At 37.6% G+C, this 21,333-nt stretch overlaps 1 protein-coding gene across 6 annotated transcripts in view; it reads right to left on the minus strand.

The window, feature by feature from the left end:
* The window catches only part of PLEKHG1 (pleckstrin homology and RhoGEF domain containing G1), a 124,536-nt gene that overhangs the window by 70,367 nt on the left and 32,836 nt on the right, over positions 1–21,333 (minus strand). For 4 of the 6 annotated variants that reach the window (XM_042812316.1, XM_042812296.1, XM_042812304.1 and 1 more), the window contains one exon: positions 19,586–19,660. The exons of the other annotated variants lie outside the window; for them this stretch is intronic. In XM_042812316.1, the coding sequence (XP_042668250.1) occupies positions 19,586–19,634 (49 nt within the window). In that variant the 5' untranslated portion in view covers positions 19,635–19,660. The remainder of the gene's footprint in view (positions 1–19,585; positions 19,661–21,333) is intronic. 6 annotated transcript variants of the gene reach the window in all.

The following is a 21,333-nucleotide window of genomic DNA, read 5'->3' on the forward strand; positions in this document are numbered from 1 at the left end:
AAGTATAAATGAAGGGAGGAAATCAAGAGAGACTCTTATGACGAGGCGAACAGAAATCCAGAAGGTGGATAAAACTCATTGCTAGGAAAGCAAACTCAAGTTTGTAGCAACATATCAGTTTCCCATAGAGATAGCGCTAGTTATTAAGCTAATAAAAACTATATAGACCATGTATCCATCCAATGACATTTACTGCATGCATGGTCATAATCAAAACTGATTTTTCTATTAGGTAGAATTAAAGCTTTAGCATACATATGATTTTAGGTCCTAGGAGCATGAGTCAGGCATTCATATGTCAGGCATTCACAGCATGTCAACAAGCACAATTGCCACTTCTTTAAAACACCTCATACTGGCCACTGTCACTGATCATGTTTGCCATGGCTTATATTCTTGGTAGCATAACACATACCTGAGTAAAATATTCATAGGGTCAAAACATCACACAAAATTGCCCTACCATTAAAAGATAAATTGTATCTGTAGTGAAGGACAGTATGTACACTGAATTATGCTGAATTACTACTACAAGTTATTGCTCTATAAATGTTTCTCAGACAGTAGTCATATCATTCTATGCATGCTCTAGAGTAAAATCAAAAGAAAACTCGTAGAAAATACAGTGAACTAACCATTATGGTCATGAACATCACCAGCTACACGCTTCCCTGCATTTATTAAAATATATCACACAAATCTAAACAAACACTTCAGTGGGTGGGAACAGTAACTTATTTAAGTTTCAAAGAAATTATCTATCCCTGTTCTCAGGAATGATGACCGAAGTTTACAACAGAGAAGTTGCAAATGGCAAAGGATTAACTAATTCAGGTTTTCCGTTAACCCTTTTCTTTCTATTTGAGGGATGTGTGATTTAAAGACAAGCTAAAATTTACTACACAGAAACAGCACCGAAGTATGAAGTGAGGCAGGATCCCCAGAAAGATAATGGCAATTGCTACTTCAATTTCAAATTAAAAAAAGCTGTCCAATGCAGAAGTTTAATTAGCGCTGGCAGGTCTGGACTGCTTGGTACATTTTCACAATTCCAAGTATCAAAGAACTGATTGGAGGTTTTAAGGCTGGATAAGGCGAAAAGGAGGAGGGATGGTAAAGGGGAAAAAGCAAAGGAGGCCCTTGTGTCTCTCTGCCAGCATAGCTCTAACTTCTCAGTCCTACACTTGACTTTGATCAAAAAAGAAAAATAAAGTAACTCAGTGATAACATTCTTAGCTGCTGTACAGACATACAGGAAACCAATTTAATCGTCTCCCAGCTCTGCTCCTCAGGTAGCACATCTTCCCAATCGCGAGTACAAACAGGGTTTGTGGTCTCATCTCCTGGCTGACCAGGAGCACGTTTGCTCCTTTTGTTACTGTAACCTGAAATCAAGTATTTGGAGATTTTGTATCACATTTGTTCAAACAGAAGTCATGCAAGGTGTGTCAGGGCCCTTCCTAATACACTCGAAAAATTTGGAGGAAAGAGAATTTCAGCTGCATGCATCAGAAAGTAAACCACCTTTGTCAGGTGAGCCTGACCCAGTTCTGAGTTGCACCTATTTTTAACAACCTTTGATTTGGCCCTTATGTTCAAGTATTGATATCTCCCCCAATTCAGCAAACTGCAATGGCACTTTTATCTTTATTGCAGGTGCTTAGCTTTGTTCCTGTGAGCAGAGAGTAAAGGTCAGAGAAATCTCACTCTTCTTCTCAAGCAGAGGTCCTCACTTCAATATTAAACATATCTAACATGCATTCACTTAATAGTTATATGTCCATTAATACAGCAGCAATATAAATATTTTTAGATTAAAAGTTCTTCCACCACAGTTACATAGCACAGACATTATACTTGCTTAGACAGACATTATATCACAGCTCTGTAGCAGTCTGCATCATCCTACAAAGCATGCAGCTCTTTCAACATTACTCAGCTTACAGAAGCCAAAGGTCTACTGCATCCCCACCATCTTTGCTTGAGTATATTCCATGTTTAGTGCTGATTTGATGACAGACTATTAGTGCAGTCTTAATACAGAATATAAACATACTATCACAGCAGGAAAGGTTAAAAAGTTTGGTTTTGTTTTTCTTGTCTTAAATAAAAAGGTCAAACGCTAAGTTAGATCTTGCATTTTTTATTTACTCGTTATATTTACTGGAAATGTGTCATATCATTTAATGGGTTATTGTTAACACACATCTAGCTAATATACTGAAACTACTTTATGCGCTATATGGGACATATGCACAGTCATCACTATTACACTGCATCAGGCTAATGCACAGAGAAGCTCACTGATTTTGGAAAGAAAAAGGCATGTTAGTAGTTCTGAACATCTACAGAAATTTCACTTTCTTCATGCTAATCATGTATCTGTTACTGTTTGCACTGTACAAGCTAAAGGAATGGAAACAAAAACTGCAGTAGATACACCCTTATAACCCACATCTTTGTAATTTTAGGTTAAGAACTCATTCTTACTACTGACAACATCATTAAATAAAACATATTCCCCAACTTCCTCATAGCTTTTCTCAGCCAAAAGCAATTAAGAGTACTGTAGCTACAGGGAGCGATGAGGAAGGGAGGGAATGCCTGATGAGGTTATGACCCTTTTTCTGATGAAAAACTAAGATCTCTGACTCCATTCTACAAGCCACTGAATATTGAAAATTGCAACATTTCTGATTTTCCCCTGGAGTTGATTCATTCTTTTCATTTCAAGTCTTACAGTGGGATCAGCATTAAATTCAGAACTGTGCATTGGTACCGTGAAAAAAAAAGTTGATTGTTGAAGTTTTCCATTTGGCCTGAACAAGTCCATCCTAAATTCTGAGTTACATGCCCCTGCACAGGCACATTCTCTATTGTCGTTACAAGTTAAACTCATTGCAGAAATAACATTCATGAACACTTTTATCAGGTTTAAAGTCACACTGGAGTTACACTCCTCTGCCTGCTGTAGCCTAGGCAACTGCTGCCTGGAAACATCAGATGTAAGTTGATCCCTAATTCTTACGCAAATACATGTCATTGCTTAAAATGAGCTGAACTGACAGATTGGATCTGATCATCTCTTTTTTTCTGCACACACTTAATGTGAAAGCAGTGTTTCTTGACAATTTGGCTCTTGTCAAGATCTACTGTCCATCAGCAAAGCTGATGATGATGATAGCAGTTGTTCTTTTGTCTATTTGCACACCAGTATTACCTTGCACATCAGGGCTGAATGTCCCTGAACAACCTCTGCTATAGGATAACCACTTGTAAAAAACAACCTTGATACATGTTATAAGGGTTTGCTCTGGGACACTTGCTTTCCCAGTTTCCTAGCATTACACTTGGAATAACTGAATTTCCAGCTATGGCAGTAGGAGCGGAAGAAAATTGTGTGATACAAAAGTTACAGGGAAATTCTTCATTTGTGGGGGGATTTCTGTATGGGTCACTGAGACAAGGGTTCATATGACATCGTGACCAAACATGATCACTGAATCCACAGAACCCTCCATGGACACCTCTGGCACAGTCTTGCCTGGTTCTCCTCTCTCTCTACCACATTACTGCACACCTCACGTCTTCAGTTCTTCTCCTGACTTTCATTTCTTTAATCTAATGACCAGGACAAAGATTCAACTCTATTGTGAGGAGTCAGACCTCAACAGAACAGCAGACAGAGTTGTTAAAGGATACTTTAGTTACACCAGTCCAACACACGCAAGCTTTAACACTCACAGTATGAAGAGAAGAAAGAAGCAACTTTTGACATATTCCTTTTCTCTTCTTATGACATGATATTCTCAAATTAACCACTTGTCAGTGCAATCATATACTGTTATCAAACCAGAAACCTGAGAAATAGAACATAATGGTTTTACAGATTTTCTTTTTCAGACATTCTATCAGGATTCTCTAGGATTACCTTTATTCCTGTAACAAGAAAGAACATTTTACAATGGGGCTAAGAATTCACCAAAACCAAAATAAAATGATCCCTTTTTCTGCCAAGAGAATAAAGTTGAGTTAGTTCCATCATTGTAAAAAGGAAATAAGCTACTGTTTTGTTCAGGTTGAAATGTAGAATACACAGTGAACTCAACTTGCTTTAGAGGAAAAAAAAATCTACCTGCCCACTAGAATTTCACACTGAGATTGCTATCACAACCATTGTGGTTTAACAATTCCCTTCTTTTTAGTACTGAAAACATAGTCCTAGACATTGGATTAACAAATTCAGTCTTTCCACTGTAAACACAAGATACCTTTCTTAACTGGTACAACAAAGGGTAACAAACTACATCACAGGAATAAGAATGACAGTAGCACTTTCTGAAGTTAATCACAGGCATCCAATAAGTCATTGGCAAGGAGAAATCTGCATTAACATACATGGTTAACTTGATTTCCTGCAGTCTCACTCTTTACCTGAGAGACTATTCATTTCCCATTAATAGGCAAGAGGCATTTCAGGAAAATTCCAAAGCTCAACATAAATAAAGGATTTGTTAGTGGCTACTGCTTTCAAGATAAGAAATTACATCGGCAGTCAAGGTATCTGAACTAATTAAGCCCTCCTGACCACAGAATGTTTACTCTGAAAAAAAAAAAAAATCGGCTTCAAATGCTTTCAATGCAATTGCTGTACAGAATAGCCAACAAAAGTACTACCTGTTTGCACAAAGCAAGATGGAAACACAATGACAAGAAACCTTGTCTGGATCTGAAACTCAAATGTGTTTGACTTCAGTGTTGAGTTTCTCAGCTATGAATGAGTGATAAAAATCAATGATAGCCAGACAGAACATGCTCAAGGAAGAAAAAAAAGAAAAATCTTTTAAAGAGGACTATGCCAACCACTGAGCAAATACTGTTAAAAAAGAAAGAAGTCGTTGAGAATACACCTTAAAATCAGAGCTGGTGTTTGCTCTGCTTTAGAAAGAAGAGACCCTTTAGAAAGAAGAGCACGGATGATAACCGTAGATTTTATTAAATTATTGTATGACAGCTTAACTAAGCTGAGCACAGGATTTTAACCAGAAGAAAACAATTGTACCAAATAATCAGTAAATACAATCCTAGAACTTTGAATGAAGAACCCATTCCTCAAAACCCATAGATCTGTAGTATATTTCACAAGCAAATCCACTTCTTTATGTCACTTCCCAGCCTCTGCAATAAGAACACGGTCTCCTGTCTTTCCCTCTCTCCACATGCATTTTCAGAGGTTTTTCTTTTAGTTGTTGTTGTTGTTGTTGTTGTTTTACCTCCTTGACACACTTGCACAATGACTCCTCCAAACTGAGATGGTTCAATCTGCTGATGAAATGACACCTACCTTTCTTCTACTAATTATATTGAATCTTCAGTGTCATGTTCTGTTCAGAGCTTACCTTTCTCCAGCTGCTGTAGGTATTAAAGAGCCTCACAGCAGTGGAGAGTCAGTAGTCTGCATAGATTTAAATTGACAGCTGTTTCTATTTGCCCCAGGATGAGGTCTGGGAAGGGGGGTACAGAGAAGGGAGTTGGCAGAGTAAAACATTAAGTATTGAAGAAGGAAAGAGAAAAAAGAAAAAAAAATAAGAGGAAACTCTCCCAGAATGGCAGGTTGAAATTCCTGCTTATGAGCTGCCTATAGGGCAGTTGAGTTCCTATGAGGATCCTTAGATAAGTCAGGAATTTGTTTAAGTATGACATGCAAGGAAGCATACACACACAGATTTCAAAGGCTGGCCCTCAAGCCAATGAAAACACTTCCTCTCTGCAGGCCGCGCACATCGCTCTGTGTAAAGCTGCCATTTATGTCCTTCCGTAACACAGCATTAGAAGTATCATGTTGCCCTGGCTGAAAAAGGAACGACCCCTCATCCATTCCAGAGGTAAAGTGTGTTTTTAATCACTTGATTCTATGAGCTCTGTTTCATTAGCACAAAGTTAGCTAAACAAAGAAGGACAAGGAGTTAAATTCAATTGTTCAGTGTACAGAAAGCAGAACACTTTACTAAGTTTTATACGAATCTTAAATTCAGCCTCTGCATTGAAATCCACGGCACTGAAGCATTATTTACCCTATTGAATGTTTATAACTGACATGGACAATCAGCTGCAAAGCTCCAAAGCAAGTTGGCTCGGGTTTGACCAAACAGATTGGATTAAAAATAATAATATAGCTGTTCCCTGTTGGCTTTTCTCCTGAAATATTATTATATGTATTATTATTATGTGATAAGTAGATGTAGGTGAATACAGAACCTTAGTTCCCTCTTATCTGTTTAGTTGACATGACAAAAGTCGGTGGAATCACCGACCCTGGGGGTGTTCAAGGAAAGACTGGATGTTGTGTTGAGGGACATGGTTTAGTAGGAGCTATTGGGAATAGGTGAACGGTTGGACTGGGTGATCTTTTAGGTCTTTTCCAACCTTGGTGATTCTATGATTCTACGATTCTACATCGTACAAGAAACCAAACAAGCACCTTCATCATATCAGCCACTATGCAATCCTCAAATTGTTTAAGCCTAAGTACTACCCTAAATGCATTTCTCCAATAAATTTACAGTACTGAGTCCAAACATGCCAGTTTCTCTTGTATAAGTGCTTTAAGATTACATTTCATATATACTAGTGGTAGGATTGCTTTCATTAACAGGACAGCTTACAGAAGGTATTTCAAAATTTTCTTCATTCTTTTAAGCAGAGAAATTGCACACCGCAAAAAAAGTTTTAAGGACATTTCAGTCCACATCTCACTTAAATACAAAGTTTTGCTGTAAAATCTTGACACGTACATCTCCAAGTACCTTAAAATACCTTGAATGGGCTTCAGAAAACCATTCTGTGCTGTTAGTCACAATCATATTGCAATACAAGGACATGGCACAGCGATATTAAGTAACATCATACAAGAGAACAGCGGTATTTATGCGCATAAAACAGTACCTAAGCCCTCTGAGTGACAACGCTGTCTGTGACTCAGCACCAGCTCAGATGTCTCCCTGCTCACGTTGGAGCCTGTTACTGGATAAAGGAGGATGAAATACAGTGTGCAATAATGCAATTACTATAAATGATTTTCAGCAGGGCCCCAATATCAAACAGATATACACAACAAAACAAAGCACCTCTAAAGTCAGACTCTTCTATGCAGTCTTAGAAACTGGAAATGGTGCAGGTTCTAGATAAGCATACACAGATGGCTGTTTTCAACTGGTTGACAGACTGCTTAATGATCCCATGGCTCATTAAGAGAAAAAGCTAAATCCCTAATGACTAACATGGAGATTGGACCTTGGGTAAGCAACGACAGTCCAGCAATTGTGACAGCAGGGACTTGAACAGACTGCTGTCCAGCTGAAAGTGACCCAAGATAGACGACAAATAGATTTTGTGTGTGTGTGTGCGCGTGCCTCAAGAGAAACTTCCTTCAGATTTTGTTGTTCTCAGAACTCATGGTTCACTGATCAGCTTCAGTCACTCATCCTCCACGGCACACATTAGTCCTTCAAAAATAACACATATTAAGTGGCAAATAAAAAGTAATTTCTTTAGAATCTTTAACCAAAATCAGTGCACCAATTCTAATTGTAGGACTAAACTCAGTGCTAAACAAAGTTGGCAAATCAGGCAGCATGTCAAATACTACAACATTTGTAGCACCAGACTAACTGTATACTGATTCCAGCATCAAATAATGATAAAGAGCGATCTTGGCATTTTACATTACAACTTGGTCTGCAACCTGACGTCACAAAAGAAAGAGTCAGACCCTTGCAGAAAAACAAGACAGATGCAGAGATGAACGAACAATAGAACAACTCCGGATTTAAGTTTCTTATACAAAAAGGCCTCCTATTTATTTGTTTTGCATGAGTTTATTCTGCAACCTGAACTCCATTCATAGCCTTGAAAATCACTTTGGACTTGCTAATAGCGTTAAACAAGGGACTCTCCTGCCTCCTTCTTTTTTTCTTACCTAACCAAAAAAAGGGAAGAAAGAAAGAATGTGCATTAATTACAAGGTACTGACTGACCTGGATTAGCCATTTGTTCATGTCAGTAGAAAGGAATTCCTAACATCTGCATTAACTGGGAGGGTAGAATAGGCTGTTCCAAGCACATTTGTTGTGAAAATAAATAAATAAAGGCAACTTTTTTTTTTTTTTTTTTTTTTTAAAAACTTGGTCATCCAACAGCATTCAATCTATTGATGTGACAGTAGCCATTCAACTTCAACAGTTCAGAAGTTCCTCTCAGGGAGCAACAACCATCTCTTTAGTCAACGCTTGCTTTTGGAAGTTAAACATACGACATGTTTGTAGAGAAATGACTGAACTCACTACATAATTAATTCATCCATATCATGCTTGATTCTCCAGAGCAAGTTTTTACTTTGAAGACCAAATCTATTTCTGAAAGGAAGTATGGTACAGCGAAAAAAAACAGTTCTGCAATGCAGGCCTTTAAGTTCCAAAGATTCATAACTCATTAAGCAGTTAAAATCTTAGCTTTATACTTAGAAACAAAAGTATTCACATAATCCACTTCACATATAGAATGCCTCATATGTAATGATTTTGTAGATCTTCATAAACTTGAACTTAAGGAGAGGATGTCAGCTGTGCAGGAGCACTATGCATTAAAGTCAGATTAAACACTTTGAATCCAAGACTTGAAAGATAGCATTTGGAGGAGGAGAAGAAAAAAAAAAAAAGTGACAATCTTTTGATAATGACTTAACAAATGTTACTGCAGGTAGTGCTTGAATACACCCAGACTTAAGCAAACTTGCCAGAATCTGATTTAATAAAAAAGGATTATGTGGGACCTATTTTGATCAACAATGGTACTTCCAACTCTGCAAGACCTATTTTGTTGTTGTTGTTGATTTTCTTTCAGTGTTTTTTTTGCTTGTATTTTTGTTTTGCTTTTCCTGCTTTTTAATTCACATTAATTTCTTGAAGAATTGCAAAGGCTCAGACATGGAACCAAGGAATTAAGTATCATATCAGAGCTTACAAAAATGTTTACCCATTTTTCCCTCCATCTATTCCCTTCAGTAGTACTTTTTCCCAAGCTTTTTTCTTGCTTCCCCTCCCCCCCCCCCGCCCTGTCCATTCTCTGTGTTTTACATTAAAGGTTTCCTGGTATGACATTATCAGTGTTCTTTTGAGTTCTTTCATTCACATGCAGAGAAGGGTGTGGGTAGCTTATAAAAGTAGCTGTAAAGTAAATACACCTATAAACTTTGACAATTTTATAAAAGAACTTTATTTGTCTGTATTCAGAAGCAGCAACAATGCAGTGACATTTTCCCACCACAGATAAGTGCAAGCCTATTTCAATTTTGGTATCATACACTTCAGTCACAACCATAGTGCCAGGGCTTTTAAATTCATAAAATTGAAAGGCAAGTACACCTTGTGTTTTTGGTTTTTGTTTGTTTCTATGCATGTGTGTTTTTTTTCCCCACAGCAAAACTTTGATTTTCCCACCTGCCAAAGAAGGGGACCCAGAAAATACCTCACGGGTCTAGATACACCACCAAAGTGGAATGGAAGACAAAAATAGGAAGGGGAAGAAAAGAAGAGACATGAGAAAACAACACAACAAAGAAGTTTCATTTAAAAGTTCTGTCTCAAAAAGAAGGAAAAAAAAAAGAATGTAAAAAAGCTGAGTCAGATTCTCATCATCAGAGCTTACGAAAACAAAATAAAATAAAAAGCAATCAAGCTGAAGGAGGGCACAGACAGGAAGAATTTCCTGCCCTATAAACAAAGGCTCAACCTCTTATTACGTCTGTTCATAAAAAGGAGCACACTACACACACTACACCCAGAAATGAGTGGTAATTCTGGTGGGTTTGGTTCACTCTCCCATAGCCCTGACACTACATGGTCTCACTTAAGGTCAAAGCTCTATCAGGTTTGCACAGTTCCCATCCTTGATGAAAATAAATCAGTGTAGCAGAAAACAGGAACACATTTGTGCTGTTGGAACCACTGGACATTTCACTTGAGTAAAAAATAGGATTTTATAATAAATATCAGACATTATTCATAAATATTTCTGAGCAACAAGTTTATGACTGACCTCAATCTCAAGAAGATCTTCTTTCACATATCTAACAGCTGACATAGAACTAATCTTTCACAATACTTTGCCTATTTTAGCAGCTCACAAAACATTTGTGTGGTCAGACTGAGAAGAACATAACCCTTGGGCACCTTCAGTTTCCCACTTGAGAGCCAGGTGCTGGAAGAGTAGGCCAGTGCCTCTAATTAATGCTGTCACTTCTTTGGAAATAAAGGGCCTATGAGGCTTTAGATAGACTTTAAAAACATGATGTTACTACCACTTAAATGTTGGGGGGAGGGGGAGAAAGCAAACAACAACAAAAAAGCCCTCAAAATCCACCTAAAGATCAGAGAGAAAAAAAAGGATTTATATTTATTATATGTACGTATATGTACTTTAAGCCCAAAGAAGTTGCTCTCTGTGCTCCATCTGAAATGCCTAGGCAGCTCCTATGGCTAGAATCTAATCTTAACCAAGACTGTCTTAGGGGATAGAGATTCCAATCAGGGACAAATCTTGAAAAGCTGCCATTTTCTTTCTCAGAGAGTCATAGCAAAGTTCTATTTTCCTCAAGGATTTCCTTTTGCCTATTGATTGCCTATTTAATTAAACAAAAAGAAAAAAAAGCACCAAGACAGGACATCCCATCTTTAGTAATGTTGGCCTGCTTTGGATATGACTAAACAGAACTGTCTCCTGGCCAGACATTAGGCAAAATTCCCCAATGATTAACCTCATGCTTTACATGATTATTAAAAATTGCTTTTCATTGTTAAAGACAAACCCTTTCATGAGATAAGACTTAACCATCAACACAACATTTTTTACACAGTGAAAATTACAACTGTATAAACTGATAGCAACCCTTCTTACAAACAGACTTGAGAGGAGCCATGTGGCTCACAACTATCTTGACAGAAGCTAGACATAACAGAACCCAAATAACTTGGATTGCTTGGCTTTCCCAGTGAACTCTGAGAGTCCAGGCTCACTAGGATAGAGGTTATATTCAGGTTCTTATCACCTTAAACTATTTCTTAGTTCTTCCACCATTTGATGTACAGTGTACATTTCATGGACATGAGAAAAAAATTGTGTACTGCGTCTGATAATTGTATCTATTTTGAACTATGAACTATTCTGTGAAATGTGTTGCGGGGACCACTGCCAAGATGAGCATAATGGCATTTAATATTACAGTACTATTCCAAAAAGCCAAAATAAGAACAGTTGCTATTTTCAAAGGATTCGGTAATTATTAATGTCTTGTACTACACAATCAGTTTCACATCATGTTCTGCCCAGAGCAGTTACCAGAACATATTATGGCTTTAATTTCAAGACTAGAAGCCTCCTATGCAGTCAGTCTTTTGCCCAGACCATTAAAGGACCTGGAAATAGCACAACAGGAACAAATCTCCCACCTTTACCCTTCTTTGCCTTCTGTGGTCAGAAAGTATTTCAACAGTGCTGCAATCAGGCTGCCAGCCTGCTGACTCTTCAAGAAACTGACTTCAATAATCTGAGGTATCACTCAAACATGCGAAAAGCTTCTATTAATATTTTATTGCTCATAAAACATCAAAGCTAGCTCCCTTCCTTGTCTGTCAGCAAGCAACAATTTCCCCTTTTTTAAGCTCAATTAAACTAAGGAGAGCCAATTTAAAAAGCAAAACCTAACAACTGAGATTTCCTTTGTGTTAATCTCTCTAAATTTAGGATATTTTAAGGCCTCTCAGTCCACTTCTAATGTTACTGGCATAGCCCAAAATCACTGCCAGACATGTAATAAGCTGACTAAAAGACAAAAACACCAACAAAAACAACAGACGCACAACAACCAACTCTTAAGTGATAATTGATACTAGCAATCTTGTCAAGGTTTTTCAGAGTAAAGCAGTAAATACATGGGAGGTACTTGCACTGCCTGATCATTACAGGGGATTTGGACTAGATGGCCTTTAAGAGTCCATTCCAATTCAAATGATTCTATGATTCCACGATTCTAAAAGAGCAAGATGTCCTTGCACTTTTAACACCTTGAATCTCTTTGTTTTAAGGCTGCAATCACCTCAAGATGAAAGAAGGTAACCATCACAACCTAATTTATGTTATGAGTTGCAGTTCCATCTAGGTTAATAAGATAAGTTGCCCTTTATCCTTCAACATCCTTTAAAGCTGACTAAGGATTGGGGAATCAGTGAACTGCAAAACGAATTTCTAGCATGTCAGTTTAATAAAGAAGGAAGAAAAAATATGGAGGAAAACTCAATTGTACTTTGGGAGGGATTAAAATTGATTTTCATTTAAGAAACTACTGACTTTAGAGTACTTAAATTTATTTTACATCCTATTACTGTGTTAAACACTGACAGATTAACTGCTACTGTCACTCACTTTCTTGACATTAACCCTGTGTAGCTGACAGAAGTTTAGAGATCTTTCTCTTGTTCATGTTGCCACTCAACAAGACACTGGTTAGGGAAACCAATATATACTATACTATAAACCTACAACGGCTTCTCCAGGGTCAGCAGTACATTCTGGAGATGTAAGCAAGGCAGACACTAAGGATTAAGCAAAAATAGAATTTGCTGAAGCACCAGCCAACCAGGGTGGCAATGAAAACGCTAGACACTCAAAGGACAAGTTAGTGTACCAGTTAATAGCTAAGCTTTGTAGTCTGTGACTTAACCAGGACATTACAACAGTTGCATCTTCTGGTGAAGAGCAGGCTTCACTGTAATCTATCATTTCACAAAGCCCAGAACAGTCTGTCTCTCATCACCCTTCATTGCCTGAGATGAAGGTTGCTACAGCCATTGCTGCCTGCTCCCCCTCCATCCCGCTGAGCTCAGGAAGCATGAAGAGCACAAACAGATAGCATCCTGTTGGCAGCTGAAAATAAAAGTAGGACCTAGCATGGCCCAATGACTTAGACAGCAGAGTCTGAAATACAAAACCCAAATTCCCTACCCTTTTGCTTTTCTTTTCTGCCATTCTAAATCAGATTTCAAACTTGCTAGTCTTCGCCACCTCTAGGGTTAAGAATTTCAGATATTGTCTTCATGCAGACAATATTTGGACAATACAGACCAAAATTTGGTCTTCCTTCAAGGTATGACTTGTTGGATAGAGGATTAAAGGAAGTTACAAAAATCAGACTACAAATAGTAACTAAGGAAAAATAACCCAGCACACGAAGATTATATTGTTGGGGACAGTGAGAATAGCAAACGCCTGCCCTGTGCAGACAGGCTGAGTAAAAGATCTTCAGTCTGGCAAAGAGAAGGCTCCAGGGAGACCTTATAGGGGCCTTCCAGTACCTGAAGGGGCCCTACAGGAAAGCTGGGGAGGGACTTTTTACAAGGGCAGTTAGAGAAAGGATGAGGGGAAATAGCTTTAAACTGGAAGAGGGTAGATTTAGACTAGATATTAGGAAGAAATTCTGTACTGTGAGGGTAGTGAGACACTAGAACAGGTTGCATGTGAGGTTGTGAATGCCCCCTCCCTGAAAGCATTCATGGCCAGGCTGGATAGGTCTTTGAGCAACCTTGTCTAGAGGGAGGTCCCCTAGAGCAAGGGAACAGGAACTAAATAATTTTAAATGTTCCCTCCAACTCAAGCCATTCTATGACTTTATGTTTAATCCAAGCATTCTTCTAGCTTCTAACTAAAGGAATTCCCTTAGTTTGTAGTGGCTTTTTTATTTGGAGCTCTTTTCCAGAAATGTCTCTGGTCTTCCCTTCAACTCCTATGAATTTTTACATTTACACTATCTTTGGCAGGCCAGCACACAAAGTCTAACATCTTCTGAATAAACACTCACGACCTTTTGTGTTGAATCTCACACATCTAATGTTATCCAATGGCCACAAGTTCTTGTGCACGTAGCAGCACAGTGGGTTTCTTTAAGTCTCACAATAAACACTGTTTATTCTGGATGTTTCTTCCCTTCAGTTAGGCAGTAACAAGCTGCAGGAAACATAGAAAGGAGCAAGGAATAAAAACAAACTAATTCTAGGGAACAGGATCAGGTAAGCCGATTATACAATCACCATCTAACAACGCGTTGATGTCTTTGCTCCCATCTCAGTCAGGCAATAAACCATCAAACCTACACTACATTATTACCACAGTTCATTGAATCACAGAATGACTTGGCTTAGAGGGGACCTTAAAAAGCCCATCCATTTTTATTCCCCCTGCCATGGGCAGGGCTGCCCCCCACCAAATAAGGCCGCTCAGGTCCTCATCAAACCTGACCCTGGACACCTCCAGGGATGGGGCAGCCACAGCTTCTCTGGACAGCCTGCACCTATACCTCACCACCTTCAGAGTAAAGTATTTCCACCTAATATCTAACCTAAATCTCTCCTCTTTTAGCTTAAAGACATTCCGCCTTGGCCTATCAGTATCAGATCACGTAAAAAGTTGGTATCTGTGTTATTTCTGACTTCACACACACTTAGATCACTGAAACCTCTATAAGAGATTTTTCATTGTCTCAGTTAATTTTGTGTTTCTTGAAAAGTGGTATAGTAATAGCAAAGTGTAACAGCAACTTTATAAATATACCGTTTCATTGCTATATATCCAGTGAAAGCATCTGCAGCTTTGCACAGGAAGGCAACACTCAGCACCCACTAACATGAATTTCTCATGTCACTTCTGCCATGAAGGAATCATTTTTAGCAAAATGAAGAGGCATAAGTTGTGATGCTTTATTCATTTAAATGTACAATCCATTGGGCAGTTTGAAGCCTAACATGGCTGTACTTGCATGTTCTCTCTGCGCAACACATCACACATGACAGCCAAAATAGCATGCAAACATATGTCAGAGGGATTATGAAGCTAAATGTGTGTTACCACAAATAACAGTAACAGCTGGCAGGCTCCCACTAGTGTCATCAGGTACACAATACAAGGAAAAACATTGCTGTTACTATAGGAAGCTTTGCAGTGATGTCATCCTGTTGTCCACTGGGATTTGTCAGTGCCTGTTTATAAAGCACAGGTGTAGCACGAATTTCCTTCAGGATGCTAACATGAAACACAAAGACAGTAAGGGAGGGTTCAACTGGGTAAATGAAAGAAGGTGGGGAGAAAGATGGACAAGGAAGTGTTTGGGGGAGGTTAACTTCCTCACATCCTTCTCAAAGTTTTCTGCTTCTTAAGGCATAGAAAAGCACCCAGAGAAACCAACTGGGGAAACCTCAAAGATTTCCCCTGAATTACCTTCTAAGTATTTACATAAAACTACTACTTGGGAGGCATCTGACTAACACCACAAAAACTTTGAGCCCATGAGCCTTCCAGATAACTTCTAAGGTAAACATAATTTGCTTTCTTTCAACCCATCCTATCTCTGATATGAGCAGCTATTTAAAGGTATCATGACAAAAAGGACAAAAAAAAAAATCTGAAATCCACAAGTTGAAGCACCTAGTTTTTACACAGGCCATTTAATATCAGAGGCATTTTCTTAAGATATCAATCAAATTTATACCCTAGGATCAATGGTTCATGATGAAAAGTCTACTATCATCCCCCTGAAAGAAAATGTAGATTAAAAATCTACAAGCATTCCCATAAATTTTTGCAGATGACCAATTGCCCAGCTCCAAACACCATTACGAGCAGGGCTGGGAATGACAGGAGCCTCTCTCCAAGTGCAAGAGGAGGAATTTGCACAAGAGGTGAGATACTCCTGTCACAGTCTAAATGCAAAGTGTTAACTAAACCACAAGTTGAAAAGTGACCATTCAGCAAACATGAGCAGAACAAATGTTAATTCCTTTGCAAGCTAAAACAGAAATACACTCAATCCATTTCCTAGTATTGACATAGCACATTGTTCTAAACGCATCTATTGTAAATAGAATATAATAGCTCTGCTGTAGGAAAACAGTTAAGAAACAGCTATATGTGGATTGAGGAGGAATTTCTTGTTTTAATTCATTTGTCTACCACTTCTTGATAGCTACACAACCTTCTTGAAAAACACACACCCCGATATCTTTGCAACCACAGAACCGCCAGAACTTCCAGGTACTGCTTTTTGGGTTTTTGTTTTTTTTTGTTGTTTTTTTTTTTTTTTTTTTAAACTTACAGCACAAAGCAAGCAGTGACATTTATAAATGTAAGTGTTGACTCTAAAGGGCTTGACAGAAGAGGCAGCAGTAAAGCAAATAATCTGCCCACTCACTGGGGACTCTCAAGTCAAGGACTAAGTTACAGAAACTTAATTGCAGGAAACTCATTTCTCAATTGTCTGCTTCTATGTGCTTCATGATTTAACCAGAGCATATGGAGCAGTGGGTCAGTGGGTGAGAGGCAGGGAGGGGCACTGCTAGGTTAAAGCAACACTGACTTTTTAAAACTTTCCAGATAATCTGTTATCTTGCCAACACTTGGTCAACTCAACTTGACCCTTATAAATGTGAAATCCTAATCAACAGACATTTGTAACAACAAACACACCTTTCCAAAGGCCACTCATAGAATAAATATTTCTTCGGAAAAAGAAATCATTGGTAAGATGTCTGGAAATAATACAATTCACATAAATGCTTATGCACATAAAAGCAGTGATGTTTCAAGCCTGAAAAATTAACTCATTTCTGATTTGTGACTCAGTCATACTTCGGACCAGTGAAACATTCCTGTTTACTAGTAAACTGTATAAGCACAGAGTAAACAAAGAGATGCATGTGATCAAAGACTACTGAAGTTTATCTTACATGTCTGTGCTAGAGTAGCTACAGGAATATGTCTGGCAATTCTTTTAAGCAAACAGTATCATAATGTTCTTTAATAGTATTTAAAGGAATAACCTCTCAAAGTATAGAAATTCTAACTCATATCATGAGAAAACACCAGTAGCACGTTTTGTCCTGAAGAGAATATTAAAATCAGGGCAAAATACCACCCACCTAAGTGAAAATTCATTATTACTCATTATTTAATTTTATTAAGAGGAAAAGATTAATTTCATAAGTGATTAAAAGCAAAGTATAAATATTAATCCACATTTTGTTTCACTCAGTATTTTCTATTAAATAACATTAGAAAAAAAAAACACATGAAGAACTTTGTAAACTAATAAATGCAGCAAAATACAATAATAACTGCAACTTGAAAAATGAAGAGTCAACGTTGTTCTGTATGCTTAGTTAGTTATATTTTATTGTATGAATTGTTACTTAGGTCCATTACTGCTGTTGTTGACCAAGTACCTGAAGATGTGTTACTTCAATCTAGATAAAAATGTTACAAGTTGCTCTAGTTATTCAGATTTTTTTTTCCTCATACTAATAGTTCATAGAACATAGAGTGTCATGAAAACCAACATACTGTTCACCTCAAAACATCCATAGGAAAAACCTCATCTATTTTTCAGGTTTCTCATTCTTGTATCAAAAGTCTGATATATTAGGTTAGGGAGGAAGGGAATGTCAACACAATCTGTAAAGAAAAATGATGGAAAAAGTTAGCTGATTTCTGAAGATAAAATATGAAAGGTGAAGTTCATCATGCCCAAGAAGGCCCAGCAGTGTTCACATCCATTGCCCAGGGAACCCTGTAGATACATCTGCCAGACACCTGGCACACAAAACCTTTAACTGGGAACAGCTTTCTTAGGATCTCACTTTTTAAGACTAAGTGAATATAGGTGCATATGTAATACATATGTACAAATACCTTTATATATATATATATATATATATGCGCAAGTATTCCCTTACACATACAACATACACAGTTACGCAGCCTTATATGCATAGTTTCTTAATGACTCAGATGATCATTTTTTATGTCTCTTCCAGAATATGGTAAATTTCTTCAATTCACAAGAATTTTGTATAAATTACATAAAAACTGACAACTTGGGATGCATGTTTTAAAAATGAATCATAAATAGAGAAGAATTTATCCACAGTATCCCTAATAGCTCTAACTGAATTTGCAGTCCACCTTTACATTTCCCTGATAACCTGCAGGACATTTTATTATTTGTGTGCTTAACTAAACAGGTATCAAAAGCTACTAAACAACACAAAAAGCTTGAAAATGTATACCAGTAAAGCATAATGGGCAGCTGCAGAGGAAGCTTTATGGGAAAGAGAGCAAGGATTTTAACTAACGTAGCTATCCCTTGCATAGCAATGCAATGTCCCACAGTTACAGAATTTCACACAGAAGAATAAAATCACACAGAATCACAGAATTGCAGGGGTTGGAAGGGACCTCAAGAGATTCAAGAGTTCAACGCTCCTGCTAAAACAGGTTCCCTACAATAGGTCACACATGCAAGCGCCCAGATGGGTCTACAATACCTCCATAAAAAGAGACTTCACAACCTCTCTGGCAATCTGTTGCAGTGCTCCAGTTAATAAGGAAATAGAAGAAAAAAAAATTGAAAGTTAAGGAAAGCAATTGCTCTCCACCAGTCTACCAAAGCCCAGTATCTCCCAAAGCAATGAAAACCTTGGAAAATTTCCCCCTCCAGTTTTACCATTCAGCATGACACCATGTTGTATGGAATACCCTTTGGATCATTTTGCGTCAGCTGTCCTGGTTCTGTCCCCACACAGCTCCTTGTGCAAACCCAGCCTCCTCACTGGCAGGACAATGTGAGAAGCAGAGATGTTCTCGGCTCTAAGCAAGCACTGTTCTGCAACAGCTAAAACACCAGTGTGCTATCAGCACTGTTTCCTCCACAAATCCAAAACATAGCACCATATCAGCTACTATGAAGAAAATGAACTCTATCCCAGTCAAAGTCAGTACACCAATATACAGATATTTGTATGTTCAGAATCCTGATTTTCTGTCTTTGAACCATTGCCACAATCTAGCCAAGAAAATAAGCATCCCTCTACTCCAAACTCTTCCTGGTGGCCACCTTGAAGGCTTTAAAGATGCAAATAACTTAAAACTCAAAAGGTACTGAACAAGATCCTCAAGGCAGTGTCCAAACTTGCTTAATTTCAAAGATGTCTAATTCTCAGAGAGACTGAACACTTGAATGCTTCAAGATTTCCCTGTTTCAATAGGAGTCACTGATACATACTTCCTCTTTGTATCACTCATCTCATGACTGTCAGCTTAGGTTTTATGAGCCTCAGAGACCCACTTAAAAATTGGACCTTATCCCACAGGAGCTCCTTATTTATATGAGACAGAACATCTCCCCTGAAGGTGAAATACCAGCAGCCCACTGGTTGTCCCTATGTCTTTATGTACTGTGGTACTACCGAGGATAATGAGTCAGAGAGAGGGAGAAAGGTTAAACAAAAAATAAGAGAAAATTTACTGCTATTAAGATAAAAATGTACAGACTAAGCCATTTCAACTCTCTCTTAAGGAAAGTTCAGGAAAATAAATACTTTTTTAATATATAATAAATACTTTTTTAAAATTAATTCTCAAAAACTATGACAAAAACTATGACAATTCATGAAAATTAAATGTTTCTGAAGGAAAGAAAACTACTCACCTTCTGTCCTGGGAACAGGTTCAGTACCACCTGGTGTTTTATCTGGCATCTCAGCAGAGACAGGCTTAGTAAAACCTAACAGACATAAAGAAAATAAATTGTACCTCGATAAAAATCAGAACATTTCAGTAGGACACTCCTCTGCCCCATGCGGGATGAATTTTCAGCTTTCATCATTTCCAAGTTTAGATGTAAGATACATAAGTAAATAAAACTCCCTGGAGTTCATCTACAATACTGCTTGGTAGAATGTAATGCGGATGTGAATAAATACAGTGGTATTTATTTACAGGCAGGTAGGCACAAAAGGACCTTCTTATAAATCACAATGGTAGACTGAAAGCACATCTGGTAGACCTCAGTCTTTAAGCTTGGATATTTCCACTCAGCAAAGAGAGAGTTTCTAGGTGGAGATCTATGAACTGGGACAAAAGAGTTGCTTACACCCATGTGCTGCTGAACTTAATGAATTTGCTGAACCTTTCTGTTTCTAGCATTGTTGACACAACAAAGCTGATTCAGCATAGAATTTAGACACTCATCAGACACAAGGTCTGATGGTCAAACCCTCTGAGGTTTGAGAGACCTCCCCACCAGCACATCCTGCAGTAAAGCAGAATCTGAACAGTAACAAAGAAAAGAAATATTTTCTTTCCTACTCAATTATTTTGCTCTTAAATGCATCTGCCTATTTCTTAATTCTATCACCGGAACTAGAATTAAAACATTTCTACACAAGCAATAAAGGAATTGAGTTAACAATAATAGCAAACTATATATATAAAAAAAAAAAAAAAAAAAAAAAAAGTAAGATCTCTTAAGCAATTTAAGTCACTAAAATATGCTCACCGGGGCAATTATATTTGTCATATTTAATTCACATATTTTTAAAAGTTTAGAAATACCTTAGATATGAAGCTATGATCCACTAACATATCTTAAGACTTCACTAATGCAGCTAATTCAAATTTAGCTGATGAAAACTCCACTGCATGACTTCCTTATCAGCCAGTTCATCTCTACTCAAGATAAAATCTGTCAGCTCTTTCTCAGATAGTACCACTGATGAAGCAGTTTTGTCCATAACTCAGGTGTTTTGTCTGCAGAACATGACACAAACTGAACATTTGGAACTAGCCAAAAAGTTTTCTCTCTGCTCCCTTAAATTAGTAGTGATAGTGTTTATATTATGATAGATAATGTTTTCTAAAAATCTGTGCACCTGATCTCATGAATGACAACAGAACAGTGTCACAAAGTAAGCAATTGTGTGCCCTCAGCAGAGAATTAAGGTAACTGTGAATACTTAGCAGTCTCCAAAAACACTTCATAAATTTGCTGAAAAACAGAAACATACACTCAAAATGGTATTAAAAAATTAGTCCATTACTCAAACAAATTCCTCCAAACTAATTGTCTGTGTCATCATCACTAAGCAGTTAAATAGAATTAATACATCAATAACTCTAAAACTTGGCAAGCTCATCCAACCCAATACATTCAATGATGCAATATATTTTTGTGAATATCATATCAGTTCATAATTCTACTCATTCAGTGACTGAAAAGATACTAGAAACTAGTTAATGCTACAGTACATTTAGACTAAGAAATGACACCAATAAAAACAGTCTGCATCTAATTCTGTGATACATTTCAAAATAAAATAAATGGTTTCTATACATTCTACTTTTTAAATAAATTGTTTTGTATTGCAAATTCAGGGTACTGCATGTTTAAAATAATAG

This window comes from Centrocercus urophasianus, unplaced genomic scaffold (genome assembly GCF_019232065.1).
Source record: "Centrocercus urophasianus isolate 14NV4802_14NV808 unplaced genomic scaffold, USGS_Curo_1.0 seq_10, whole genome shotgun sequence".
Taxonomy (NCBI): Eukaryota; Metazoa; Chordata; class Aves; order Galliformes; family Phasianidae; genus Centrocercus; species Centrocercus urophasianus.